General features: G+C 33.2%; 1 protein-coding gene across 4 annotated transcripts in view; it reads right to left on the reverse strand.

The window, feature by feature from the left end:
* Nucleotides 1-382: 382 nt before the first annotated feature.
* Nucleotides 383-15,359, reverse strand: part of WTAP (WT1 associated protein) — a 31,830-nt gene continuing 16,853 nt past the window's right edge. For 2 of the 4 annotated variants that reach the window (XR_012489140.1, XR_012489139.1), the window contains exons 5-8: nt 14,434-14,561; nt 7,093-7,836; nt 2,613-2,767; nt 383-1,639 (exon numbers count right to left, since the gene is read on the reverse strand). Coding sequence is in view for 2 of the 4 variants with exons in the window: in XM_074309399.1 (XP_074165500.1) it covers nt 1,059-1,639; nt 2,613-2,767; nt 7,658-7,836; nt 14,434-14,561 (1,043 nt within the window). In the remaining 2 variants the exon portion in view is untranslated. The remainder of the gene's footprint in view (nt 1,640-2,612; nt 2,768-7,092; nt 7,837-14,433; nt 14,562-15,359) is intronic. The other 2 variants (XM_074309399.1, XM_074309398.1) reach the window with 1 other exon arrangement.

Genomic DNA, 15,359 nt, shown 5'->3' on the forward strand with positions numbered 1-15,359 from the left:
AAAAGTTCCAAAATCATGTTTACCTGTGACCAGAGATGGCTAGTTACTAAATAAAAAACTATTTAGGCTTGATCTTATGACCAGAAAAGGCATTTTTCCCCCTGGCATATTACACAATTACAAATTCTAATACACCATAATATTAATGATGCAGAAATATAATTGAAATAGCATTGATTCAATATTCAAAACAAGCATCAACAACATAATTTGCTTGATTGAACTAAAATTAAACCATAAACACTAATTGCCCTTCTTTAAAAGAATCCTAGATTTAGCACAAACTTCAGTCTCAGTCTTGCAACTGAAGCATGATAAACTGGAATTCAGATGTTCATGGAAAACAGTGCTACTGAATACTAAAAAACAACTAATGAAGGAGTTACATTATTAAAAATCTTTATTTAGGTTTGGTCAGTACAGGTAAGATATAGTGGAGTCACAGAGCAATCTGCATTAACAGGATACAACAGTTCATAAAAACTGAGTAACTATGCACACAAATTTCTTAAACATTCAGTCACCTAAAGAGAAAATGCACAGATGTATGGTGGAAAAAATTGTAATTAACACTGAAACTACTACGGGACTCCATCAACAGTCCAACTTTTAGTGATAAAACTACTGTACTGGGCAAACTTGGCAGTCATAAACCCACAACTACTATGACAAGTCTGAATGTTGCATAAGGATAAGAACAGTATGAGTAAGAATGCCCTTACACAGCACGGGTTCTAGATATACATGGATTTGTACAGACATCATTGTGTTATACTTTGTGGAAATTATTTCCGTTTTCAACTTCACATTAACTCATATAAAAATAACTTGAGCCTACACAAACGTCCTTTTAGCAACGTTCAACGTAATTAACTGTTACAATTTCCAAAATGGCAGAGGTATTGAAGCAAGGAAAAAAAAAAAAACAAACAAAAAAAAACCCCACACTGCACAAAAAGGCAAATTGTGACAAAAAGGATGCACTAATTAAAATTGTTTCTGGACAGTATCCTCTCCCAAATTAAATGACACTGTATAAAAATGTTGCTGGAAAAATATTACAAAACTGAGCCCTGCACATTTACACTTGAGTCCAAACCATTCTGAACATGACGGGAACCCACAGTTCGGTTACCTTTCCCAGTCACTGCTTTTTCCTCTTGAGGATCATGATTGGAGTCTGTGTCATTTGAGTGGTGTGTGAGAGAGTTTTCACTGCCCGTGGGAGAGTCTACACTTTCATACCCCGTACTGAGTTGGTTTATGTAACTACTACCTCCTCTGCCAGTTCTCTCTTCAGAGTTGTTGGAGACCTTATTACCATTCCCTGGAGATGTAGGAAAGTCATCTTCTGTTGTGTTACCCTCCCTAAAAAATCCAGACCCAGACGTCCTCTGATGGGAGGAGCTGCCGTTACTTGGTCCATTAGCCAGACGGCTGCAGTCTTTCCCCATGACATCTCCCTGGTCTAAAGGCTCAGAAGATGGAGTCCTGCTGGTACCTGGGCCTGAGGCCTGGGACTGCTGCTGGTATTGAGCCAACTGCTGACGAGTCTCCTTCAGTTGCTGCTGAAGAACTAGAATGGTACTCTGCATACCCTCTACTTCTTCGTCAAGCTGAATAATGAAGTCATTGAGTTCTGCACAAAGAGAAGGTCAAATTTGCTTTTAATATTACATAAAAATAAGTTTCATATAGTAGAATAGCAATATTATTATCTAGAATTCAAACAAGAATATTCAATTAAAACACTTGTCAAATGAAGTTTGAAATTTATCTATGGTTAATTTCAGATGAGCCACATTTTATATATACTACATAGATGGTCCATTTGATGTTATCTTACTAAACCATACAGAAAGATGCTTAAAAGGTAGGTTAGAAGAAAAAAACATATTTTGAGTAATAAGCCAATTCATGAAAAATCTTTTTTATTTTTAAGCAGAGCTAATTAAGAAATCCACTAAATGTACCAACATTATTTAATTGCAAAGTAGTTATAAAACACATTTAGAAAAAAGGAGGGGGGAAAGGGAAAATTTTACACATATTTTCATAAACATTTTCTCAATTTTAGCAGGCTACATAAACTACAGCTTTATAAAACTTACTACATTATGTTTACTAGAAATAAAGTATCAGATAATATATTTGAAGATGTTACTTGAGCAATTCATTCTAATTAAGTTCATACATAATTCAAATAGAAATTCTAGTATGCAGAATCAATTCTTGGATATTTCCCACTATTCATTTCTACTGTCTCCATAGATGCTAAAGAAAAGAAGAATTAGAACGACTATAACTATACAAACTGGTCAGAGGACCGCTGTGTTGCCCTGCCTCTCTTAAGCACTTATTATACATGTATATTCATTTAATGATTTGGACAGCAAAGGAACAGGCTCTGTAGTCATAAGAAATCTAAAATTTAAATGTCCTTTTGTTGCTCCCTGCTCTCTTCCCCTTCCTTCTAATACTTCTTTCTACATAGTCATTATATAAAGAAGATGATCCTGTACTGCAACCTGAACTATTATATTTGAGCTGGCAGCTTTTTAAACCCAGTGCAGAATTTTTAAACAAACACTGTTCAGAAAGTGAACCCTTACCATCCTGACTGCTCTTAAGTTCTTCACTATACTTCTTCTGTAAAGCCAATTCTGCTTCAAGTTGTGCAATACGTCCCTGGGACAGTTGTCTTCCAAGTTCTTGATTCTCCTGAATAAGCATTCGACACTTCGCCATTAACTTTTTGCCTGTTTGGCTGCAAAGGAAAGAGCCATCCATCACAAAATGAAGACAAAATCTTCTGTAATCTTCCTTGATCATCACTTTAATAGCGACAGCAAATGTTTTCCAGACATTACAATTTATACATTATAGCTAAATGTCACAACAGTAAATCTCCCTATAATTACCACTTTTTCCTCTTGTGCATGTTGATCTTCAGCTTTCAGTTACTTGATGTCAGAAGAAGAAAGCAAAATAAATATAAATGGCTAAAATGGCCATTTCTTGCTTTCATATCACAGTAATAAATCCAACTGGGAAACCATTCATCTCTACCTCAACTTGCTAACAAAAATAATATGTACCTGAGAATCTAAATGAGAAGATATTACCAAGAAATTTAATAAAATATTCTGATTAGTGAATAATAATTAAATAGTGAAAGAGGAGAATTTGATGCTCAAAATAGGTATATGTCAGGAATATTTTAAAGAAAACTGTGAAAATCTGTCTCAACACACACATTGAAGTGCATGTTTGCATAAAGGGTTATATTGGGTAAAAAAAAAAAAGTCATATAAAAAACCCCTTACTCTAAAGTAATTTACACCTGACCTTTTAGGAACACGAACACACGAACACACACACACACACACACACACACACACACACACACACACACACACACACACACACACACACACTTCTTTGTGGATCATGAGTCCACTTCATAAAGACAGTTAAAGAAATTCATTAGGCTCTTTCCTAAAACAAAAAAATCTATTAGTAGTAGAAGCACATGATCCCTAACTTACCATTTTAAACATAACTTTTTTGTATATTTAGTTCTTCCTAAACTTAAAACTCATCTATAGGTCAATTTGGAGTTTGTGAAAATACTTATTCTGCATACAAAATTAATTACCTGGGGATATATTTTTCAAACAATAATGAAAAAATGGATATGTGCCAAACTGGGCTATTTATATTTTCTGAAAACCATGACAGGGAATTATGTGCAAAATGCAGCACCAGAAAATGTAAAACTAAATCCCCCTCAATGTAGCTTGTCTGCAATCTGGGAGGAAAAGCAACAACAGCAGCAACAACAAAAAATATGAAACGTTTTTATCATATAAATTCAAAATCCCTTTAAAAAAAAGATGATTAAATTTTTAAAAAATCTTTTAGAACCTGAATGCAGAAGGGTATGGCTATCATTATTTCAAACTCATAAAAATCTTAGGCAAAGAAAAATAAAAAAGAGAAGTTAAACTATTAAAAATAATCCAAAGTTTTTTCCCTTTCAAAATTAAATCAAACATTTCAATTTGCAATTTTTTTTTTTTTTTTTTTGCTTAGGCAATTGGGGTTAAGTGACTTGCCCAGAGTCATAAAACTAGGAAATGTCAAGTGTCTGAGGCCACATTTGAACTCAGGTCCTCCTGACTTCAGTGCTAGTCTTCTACCCACTATGCCACCTAGCTGCCCCCAATTTTTTTTTTTCTCTGAAAAGAACTTAAAGCAGGTTATATATTCCAAAAAATCAGTGCCAACACTGTTCTTTTTAGTCTTTCTGTTAGGCTTCCCATGCTTTCCAGATGTGTTGCTCCAAATGGCATTTGGTCCAATCAATTCTTGAAAACTTAACAATGGGAACTATACAACCGCTTGATCTCTGTCCTTGATTCGATGTCCAATGCCAGATCTGGTAGTTAGTTCAAGTAAATGTTCAGTTACAAATGTGAAATATCAAGTAGTTAACTGAATTTTCTCAAGAAAGATGAATTATTTAGACAACTGGGGCTTAGGCAAAACAAAAGCAATTACAAACACATAACATTTATATAGCCAAACTACTAAGCCAACACTCAGCAGCAGAATTATTCTGTTGGATTAAAAAAAAAAAAAAAAAAAGGATCTGATTCTTATTTAATATTGTTGCTCATACCACTGCCATTAAGAGCTCCAAATTTTGCAGAATCTTGACCCAGAATGTAACCTGTTATTTGTAATGTTATAGTTCCTAAATTTTTACTACTAATTAACAATTAACCAGGAAAATATGGTAATAAAAATGCTGTTTGAAATGGATGTTATGGTCATAAACAGAAGTAGAAACTATAAAATTTTTCTTCACAAATACTTTCTGGCAACCTGCTTTCCTTGTAATATCTGTAGAAATGAGCAAGATTGGTATTTTTGACTATTTTGTGAATTATTCCTGAGATGTCAACATATGCAAAGATAAAGTGATATTATAAAATCAACTGAATTATTTTTTTCTCCTTCAGTTTTAAGTATGACATTTAACTCCATGTATTATAAAATATGGAGTTGTTTTATATACAAAAGAAATTTAAATCTTTTTAGAAGTGTTTTAATTACATTTCTATTTTTAATATTGGTACAATGATTCTAGTTACTAGATTTTTCATTGTATTGTATTTGAGCTTCCCATTATGAAGTGCTAATTATACCCAAAATATTAAACTAGATCTAACTTAAATTCAGAAGAATTATATTTGAGACTATATGATAAAAAGGAAATCCTATCTCTGGAATAATTTTACAATTCAGAAGTAACTTTTTTCAACTCACAAATCAAATACAAAAAGCAATTCAACAAGTTATTTTGAAAAAGATTCATAATGTTATGATATTGTTTCCCTGATTTTTTTCTTTTCTTTTTAAAAAGGGAATTTGACCACTTGAGAGACAGCTACTTAAATATTTAAATTAAAAAGGTTAATTAAAAAAACAACTGGCATTTATTAGTAGAGATGTTTCTAAAATTTATGTTCACATGAATACATATTGCAAACATTTCTAAGTTCTTCTCAAAATTAAGAATTAAATTACATATATAAAAACATTTCTATTAAACTACAAGACATTGCTAAACCAATAATAATCTGTTTAAAGGCAATCACATAATTAATAAAATCTGAGATCTCTTTTATATTCTGCAATTTAAAAAAGTATACCTCAAAGTTACCTTTTTCTAGTTACCTGTGTAGCAATTTAAAAAAAAAAAAGTCATATTACTGTAAGTAAATACATACCAATAAAATTTCCTATGATATTGAAATCATTCCCCTTTACCTTTAATGGTAAAATGTTCATACAAAGTCTCCATGGCTATCACAATTGGCTAATTTCAAACACAGATTTGATTGTTTTTAAAAGTTTGGAACCATGGTGGTTTTTTTGCTGAAAATAATACAAACAACCCCCCTTCACCAGCCCTCCCACTGCCCCACATAACAGTTCCCTAAATCATACACATTCAAGATACTTACAATTGATTTGAATGATTAAGAGAGAACTTAGGTCACCTTTCATAAAAATTACATTTAAACGCTGGGACATGCTGGAACATTTATCTTCCACTCACCTTAGAATCCAATATCACCTTATGAAAACTTGAATTGGTGATTTATAGAATGATCTGAAGAAAAAACTTCACCTCCAGGATAGTCGGATGGAGACATGAAGAAGTAATACTTATTTATCTAAGTGAGCAAATGGATTTTGCTAGCAATGAACACTAGACCTTTGCCAATCCACAAAACATCAAAATTCTGCCAGCCCACATTTCCAAGATTGACACCCCAATCTTCAGGCAGGCATTCAGTGAAGTTGTCCCACAATATTACTGCAAAGTCTTTGGGACAAAATGACAAAAAGTACCAACAATGACAAAGCTCCTTGACTGGTTATCAGTTGGATAATTGCAGATCTTTAAGTAGTGAGAAAAGCCTTTCCCCTTCATTTTGAAGAGCATAACAATACTCTTCCAACTGCCCTTAATACCCAATTATTCAAAATACAACAGAATAAATCAATAGAATTCCTTGAGCTATTACAACTATTTCAAGGCATATTTTAAGTCAAGAAAATAATTACAAAAGGCCCCAATACAATATGAAATAAAAACACATCCCCATTTACACTGAAGAACAGTTGCCATTATAACGTGCCTAATTGATTGGAGATGTAATAGTTCTCATAACACTGCAAAAAAAAAAATAATGCAGTGAGGTTTATCACAACCAACAACCTTAAACAGTTTAGTTGTGAAAATTATTTTTATATATGTATATATAAAATGCTGCAGACAATTTATATCTATAGATACTACACCTTCATTTTGTACAGTCCTAAATCAAATTATCTACATCATTTGCAATCCAAAGAACAAACCATTACTTAAAACCACAAAAGAGCCCAGAACTAGATGGGCCCAAAGATAAGCATAAGAACTATGACTGGTATGTGTTACTTGATCCTGTCATCTCTACTGAAGCAAATAAACCCTTTATATATATATAGATATATAGATATAGCAAAATTCACCTCATTTGAGTTTTGACCCAGAAGTTCAAAGAATAAGCAGGAAGTCCACAGTCTTATTGGCAAAACTGACTTCTAGTGTCTCTAAGTCACTAGGCTCAAGGTTAAGAGCGAAGCATATTCCATTTTTACATTTTACTGGAATTTTACATGTTCAATTCATGATTTAAAATCTCTAGGTTTTCTTTCCTCCAAACTGTCTGTAGACACAGTGTGCCACAGACTTAAGACTTCTGTTTCTCCCTCTATTTTCTTCAAACAGAAACACTTGTCAAAGTGTCTACATGTTCTAGAAAGGGAATTTTTTCGGAGTTGGCCACTTCTTCGGAATAGTCCGACGCTGTCAGGCCTCTGAAGCAAGGGGGGGGAGGAGAGAAAAAGCTGAAACACAAGGTTCATCTGGTAAGTTTTACATTAAGCATTACAAGCTGGACAGTATAAGAATGTGGCTTTTTTGGCTCAAAACGTCTGAGTCTTGGTGTGGAAACGAGTACTTGGCTGTCCCACCATAGCATTCTCGTAGTGGGACTGTCAGGGAAGTCTTGACTGGGGAGTATGTTTTGTTTACCTATCAGGCGTAAATTTCCAGGCACTCAGTTCATTTTGGGCTTGTTCCAGTTTGTCTTTAGTCTGTTCCAGTTCACCTTTCATTTTTAGGAAAAACAAGTTGATTGCTGGGTCTACCATCGTTGATCTCAGTTGGGCAACACTAGGCTGCTGAACTTGTTTGAGGTACTGGATTTGAGTCTGTGCAAAATAAAAAATAAATTATTACTACCACATCAAAGAAAGAGCTAATGTTAGTGTCAGAGAACACAATTCAAATAATATAAATAACAATGGCCATCCTCCTCCCAATAGAAATTAATACTGATTAAATAAACAAAACCCATTAAAAAGTCTCTTCAAATGCTTTCAAGTCAAAAAATTGCTATAATCTTTCTTAGGCAGCTTGATTTTATTATTAAAAATGTAAGCCTGGGAGTAGCTAGATGATATAATGGATAGAGCACTGACCCTGATGTCAGGAGGACCTGAGTTCAAATCCAACCTCACTCAATCCTTCCTAGCTGTGTGAACTTGGGCAAGTCACTTAACCCCAATTGCCTCAGTCTGTCTCTCCCTCTTCCCCCCAATAAGAGAGAGAAAGCCTGAATTCAAAAGCACCCACACCAATGACATTTGGGATTAAGAAATAAAATGCTGTTCAACTATTTATAAACTCATAGGACAGAAACTAAATAGCTTCTGAACGAGTAAGCAATTTCTGTTTTCAAAACATAGTAACATCATGGAAAGAAAAATACAAGTCTATAGAAAATTATATTACATGAAAAAGAATTTCCATGTAACCTTAACTAATTAGGATAGTGTCTTAACACTGGAATGCAGTTTAAAGTGGAATAATTCTCATATAAAAATAGTGTAAAGACTGAATTCACAGTCTTTTGAAAAACAAACAAAAAAACCCCATTTTAATTCAATTTAATATATATATATATGTATGTATGTATGTATATATATTCACACACACACACGCACCCCTGTGCTACTAAGTATAAAGCCCAGTACAAAAATATAACTAAAAAACACTTATTAAACTAAAACTTTTGAAGTAAGGGCTAGATAATCAATGTGATTTCACTAGTAAAAAGAACTTCTTGTGAGACTAATTCTTCTCTAAAAATCCTGATCTGCCAACTTATATAACATGAGTCATCTAGGCCACTAAGAAGTTAAGTGACTTGCCCCTCACTAGTATATGACAGAAGCAGGATTTGAATTCAGGTTGTCTTGACTCTTAGGTGGCCATGTACCCATTATGTTACATTGTCTCTCAAACATAAATGTGGAAATAGATAAAAAAAAGTGAAAACATTTGGCTTTTAATTTGATTAAAAAACCCCAAACAGACAAAACATATGGTATGATAAATTTTAAAAAATACAATCAACATGTGTCACCCCACCAGCAGAGTATATTCCACCCCAACTCTCCCACCCCAGCATACTTGCACACAAAGTTCCAAATTGTCCACTTCATGACTGTTTATTGGCATAGTACAATTCCCATTGTCCAGGGTGTCCCTAAAATCCTAGTGAAGTATAAATGCTACAAACTACAAAAATTATTTAAGAGATAGCATCATGTCATTAGGCATTGATGTATGCATGAGATAGTTTGTCAATACTTTTTCAGACAGTATCAGCATAGGGGGAAGAGAGGGAGAATAAATATAAGGCCCACTTATTTGGCCACCTCAGTCACTTAATCTATCCCCATTAAATTTTTTTTTTCATGGGATACTGTCAAAACTGTAAAGTATGAATCAAAACCTCATTCTTTGGATAATTTTAAGGTTAAATTACAAATGCAATCCTTTAATTTACTGACCAACAGCTGATGAAAGTTTACAAAGCTTGAAAATTAATAGAGTTGTGTAGCATAAAATGGTTATGCTAAATTTTAGTATGAAACAAAAATATTTAAAAGTTTTAAATATTTTATTTGGCAGTAAGTTTGTAGTATTCATATTTCTAAAGTTATCAAAGCTTAAAACTGCACTAAGACTTAGAGGGCACACTATATAAATTTATATTTAGCAATTTATAAAATACAACTCTACTAACTTAATCCTCTTACCCCAAAGTGGATTAGTTCAAGTGACCTGTCCCAAAACTAAAAACAGATTACATAGCAGATGTTTTTAAAAACACTTTATTCTTTTCTTTAAGTGGCACACTCTAGGGATCATCTAACATTTCATTTTACATTTCTTTTGGGGCTATCTTCTAAATCCCGTTTGTTGTATTTAAAATTAAATCTTTAAAAATACTTATGGGGAATCTGTTTTTATCACATTGACCATACATTTAGGATTGTACAACATATAGGGCCAAAATAGGATAAGGTGGACTGACTTATGATTTCCCTGGTGAAGGGTGCTCTAAAAGAGGGACTTCTGTCAATGAAGTTTGGCAACTTCTCGGCAACTTATGGTCTTAAGAGTTGCTTAGACCACAAAGAAATTAAATGAGTTACTCAGGGTCACATGGCCAGGATGTGTCCAAGGTGGGAGTTGAACAGGGTTTTGCTGGCTCAGAAACTGGCTCTCTATCCCCTGCCATAAAGCCTTTAAACACATAACCACTGCTAACTACAATGCCAATTCACATACAACCACAATTCATAAAAGGTTTGAAAAGTGCTGTTTTTGTAAATTAATTGCTTATGGGAATGTTTACATTCTAAAAGATAAGTCTAATTTCAAAGACAGTTTAAAAAAATCAGTTAAGACAAAAAGAATAAGAAAGATACAATGAATTCTTGCCTTATTTGTGGATATGAAAATACAATTAGGACAAAACTACCTGAATATATTGGACTAATGCTTCTCAATATTGAAGCCAATCAAGAAATTATTCAAAACATAAAATCAGTTAACTCATTCACAACATTTTGAACATTTTAATGGTATCAACAAGTTACCATACCTTCTTAATAACAATGATGATAATTTATAGCATCTGCCAGTGAAATCTCTCTTTGTAAGAACTTAGAGGCTAAATACCTACTCATTTTCATTTAATGACAATATCAAACACTGAATGACTACTGCAAAGCAGGGGAGAATCTCTGAAATTAACACATTTAATTAATAATTCTCATAACAGCATAAAAGGAAGTTTCAGACAGTGTCTGGTTATAAATTCCTCCCCTCACTTTATCTATCTTTTCCTAATCTGGAAGTGGAAACAAGGAGGATTTAAAACAGAAAATGAAATTGTCTTCGAAGTACATTTTGAGGTCAAGTTTTTAATATTCTTACTCAATTAAACACAAAAATATTTTCCAAATATAAATTTTTGGATTACTGATAATGCATGATTTGGAAGTAGCTCTTTAAAGACTTATGTAGTTAAAAAACAAAATTCATTTACTCTTCAGTTTTCCTTGAAAAAGCTAAAGAAATATTTTGCAGATGATTAACATAATATACATCAAATTCTTTGCTTAAAATAACAAGAAACGAAGGAGACAGATGTATGATAGCTCATTTTTCTTAGCCCACAATTTTATCTAGTTAGAAATTTAGGCTTCTTATCAAACAACATAGAACAGTAATGTTTTAAGATGGGGAATCTGAAATTAAGGTATGCATAAAAAGCCTTTAAATCTCAAATATTTTCCAAGATCTCAATCAGAACTGAGAATGTGCTAAGTATTTATGGAATTCTGACAAAAATTCAACTTCTAGATCGATGTACACTTCAATGTTGTATGAAGATGTATTCTGATGGAGGTGGATATCTTCAACATGGAGAAGATCCAACTACACCCAGAGAAGGAACACTGGGAAGTGAATGTAAACTGTCAGAACTACTCTCTATCTACCCAGGTTACTTATACCTTCTAAATCTAATATTTAATGTGCAACAAGAAAATGGTATTTATACACATGTATTGTATCTAGATTATACTGTAACACATGTAAAATTTATAGGATTGCCTGTCATCAGGGGGAGGGGATGGAGGGAGGGGATAATTTGGAAAAATGAATACAAGTGATAATGTTATAAAAAAAATTACTCATGCAAATATAATGTCAAAAAATTTATAAATAAATAAAATTTAAACAAACAAAAAAAAAATTCAACTTCTAAGAACCTAATACTGTAGGTTATTTTGGATTATTTGATAGGGTCTCATTAGAAACCTCAGTCAATGAAAAGATACTGGTAATCCAATCCATCTTTCTACAGAGCCGCCAAAAACATTGATCTAACCATAGTAGGAACAATTGAAAACCTGGAGTGATTCCCTCTTATCTCTAGAACAAAACACAAATTTCCTAAGGGCATCTAAAAGTTCTTTACAGAGTGACTCCAGCTCCCCCCCCCCATTCCATTTACACACTACCTATGCTCCCAAAAAAGCCTAATTGCTGTTAGATAAATGGGGTGTTCTATCTCTTCCCTCCTCCATGGCTTTGTTTTGCATGGACTGTCTTCATGATGTTTCTCACTTCTATCATTTAATGTCATTTCATTTACTTTCTTACAACCCCAGCTCAGGACCATCTCCCACAGAAAATTTTCTAAGTATAACTGTTCATGTTCTCTACCTCTTTAGAGTTAGAATATAATTTCCCTATCTACCCTACAGATTCAGATAAATTCCTCCCAATTTAGAGTGTAAGCTCCTTAAAAGCAAGGACATATGTTGAGGGATAGTTTAATTTTTTTAACCATTATGTTGGATAACAAAGAAATAGTATTCTGTATACATAGATGCATCATCTTCAGACATTCACAATGTGCTATAGAAAATAAAACAAAATTTATTCCTGAATTCTAGAAATTTAGAATCTTCTTAAACAGATCAATTATATTTTATTATAAATTTTAAAAACTGACTGTATTTGGAGCATGGGGAGTAGAGATTAGATGTTCTATTCAGACATTATCCTAAATTTTCCATATATAAAGCCCACTTAAAAAGAGGTAGACTTTGAATTAACAATTATAATTTGGCTAACAGGTCCTATGCTATTAGGAAAAATATGGTTTTTAAAAAGGCATAAAGAATTAGTGGGAAATTATCTTGCCTGGAATGAGATTAGGATTTTAGGCAGGTGGACTCCAAAATAATGAAAACTAGTAAATTTCACCTTTATTCCCAAAGCCATTTTGAACTAGTGAAAAATGCAATGATGATAGAGTTATCACTGAAGGTAAGGAGAATAAAAAATAATTTTATGGAGAAAGCTGTAGCCAAGATTTAATAAGAACAGAAACGGAAAAAAGAAGCAGCAATTTTGATGTTTTCTTTGAAAGCAAAACACATCTGTAAATAAAGTGACTGCTTTGTAAAACAAAAATGAAGAAAAATCCAAGTGAGAATATTTAGGTATAGCCCAGAAAAAACAGAAAGCTCCAAAGGAGGAAAACATCTTTCCTAAGTTTGTTTAAAGTGATACAAATGAAGCTATTAACAACTCACAGGTATGGGCAGAAGGGAAGAGGGCCAAAGTAAAGGACTGTATGATGAAGAATAAATCTGAGGATCCTAGAAATCTTAAAAGTTGAAGGATACTCCAGAAACCATCTAATATATTTCATAATCAAAGCTTCAGAGTGGTGATTTAGCCTCTAATTTGAGAAGTCAAGATTTCTATGGACAAGGAATTTACAATTCTACAAAGTAGCCCTACAATTTAAATTTACTGAACATTTACTGAATGTCTTCTGTATATAAGGGTTATTTAAAAAAAAAAAAAAAAAAAAAGTGAAAAAATTGTTTCCCTTAAGTTCACATTCTACTGAAGGAGTGGGCGAGTCAGAGATCAAAACAGATAAAGTTAAAGCACATAATTAAATATATCACAGATAAGGAAAATAAAAATCTGATCTCTTGCTGGAAGGCAATCAGCTGGAAAATTTTTTGTAGAATAGTAGACACACTCAAGTTGAGTTTTGAAGGAAAGGAGATGGTCAAGACATAGACTGGGACGGGGGTAAAGTGGGAATGGAGGAATTGGGGTTGGGGAAAACCTTACAGTAACTAGTCCAATCATCCTGGGTATAGGAAGTACAGAAATAGACAAAAGCTTATAAGCAACAAGTAGTTATAGTCAGTTTACAGAAATTTAAAGGAGAATTAGAAAGATGGGACTAGATTTGATTCTGCTAATGACTCATTCGATTCTTGCCACTGACAAGTTAGTAAAGTACAGGATACAGAATAATACTTGTTCTTCTAATCTAGTCTAGAGTAAGGTAAAGTTAAAAGTAACCCCACATACAGCTAATTTGGTGGAAAACTAAGTCTGAAAAAAAGATTTTAAAAATGTAGGTTGGTTTAATTCGGATAAAGAAAAGTGAGAAAATGAAATGATAAAGGGAAGAGAAAAAAAAATTAATATATAAGGATCATAAGGATACAGAAGAGAAATTAGTGATATGATTGGCTCAGAGAATGAGAGAAAAAGAGGAAATTTAATTTAATATCTCCTCCTGAGATAAGATCATTGATAGAATATGAAATAGGGTATTAACTCTTTAGGGTTGGGAATTTTAAATTCATTTTAGAAGAAACAACAACAAACCCCAATCAACAACTCCAAAACTAACCAAAAATCCAACCACAAAGTGTTAAAAGGTATTCTTAAATTGGAGGAAGTCTAAATTTTGCCTAACATTTTCAGAGCAAAGTTTATCTGTTCTAATGTTGAAAATATTTAATATTAAGTATTCAGAACACAGCCTAATATAGATAATACATACTTGAATTTAAAAAAGTTTGCAACCTATTTTTAAAAGACACGAAACTTTAAATACTTACAGTACACTCTTGCATTTCTTGTTCCTTGGTTGCCAGTCTCATCACAAGAATATTTTCTCTTCTTGCAGACTCTTGTTGTTGCTGCTTTAGCTTTTCTTCAGATTCTCTCAAGCCAGTTACATCATTAGCTAATGTTTTTGGTAAAAATAGAAAGGGGATGAGAGAGGAAGAAAATTGTAGTACCTGAAGCATTATTTGAACACTACATAGACCATTCCTTATTCTCCTTGCCTTTTAGTGATATTGCAACAGTATTGAATCCTAACAACATTCCAGGTAGGATAATTTCCCACCAGGTCTTTACACCTTTTTAAAACTACACAGAACTTGAACCACAAGATTAAAAATTCCAAATCAAAATTTAGTATCCTAGTGCCATTTGTAAATAGGGCATATGTTCTCTAAGTCACCTTCAGAAAGATATAATATAGTTTCATAAAGGAAACGAAACAAACAAACAAAAAAAAAGGGAGCCTACCAAATCATTAATAATCCGAGAAATGCAAATTAAGACAGCTCTGAGATGCCACTACAGACCTGTCAGATTGGCTGGAATGACAGGGAAGGGTAGTGCAGAGTGTTGGAGGGGATGTGGAAAAACCGGGACGTTGGTGCATTGTTGGTGGAACCTCGAATACATCCAGCCATTCTGGAGAGCAATTTGGAACTATGCTCAAGGAGTTGTCAAGCTATGCATACCCTTTGATCCAGCAGTGTTGCTGCTGGGTTTGTATCCCAAGGAGATCTTAAAGAAGGGAAAGGGACCTGTGTGTGCAAGAATGTTTGTGGCAGCCGAAAACTGGAAACTACGTGGATGCCCATCAATTGGAGAATGGCTGAATAAATTGTGGTATATAAATATTATGGAATATTATTGTTCTGTAAGAAATGACCGACAGGATGATTTCAGAAAGGCCCGGAGAGAC

This window comes from Sminthopsis crassicaudata, chromosome 4 (assembly GCF_048593235.1).
Source record: "Sminthopsis crassicaudata isolate SCR6 chromosome 4, ASM4859323v1, whole genome shotgun sequence".
Taxonomy (NCBI): domain Eukaryota; kingdom Metazoa; phylum Chordata; class Mammalia; order Dasyuromorphia; family Dasyuridae; genus Sminthopsis; species Sminthopsis crassicaudata.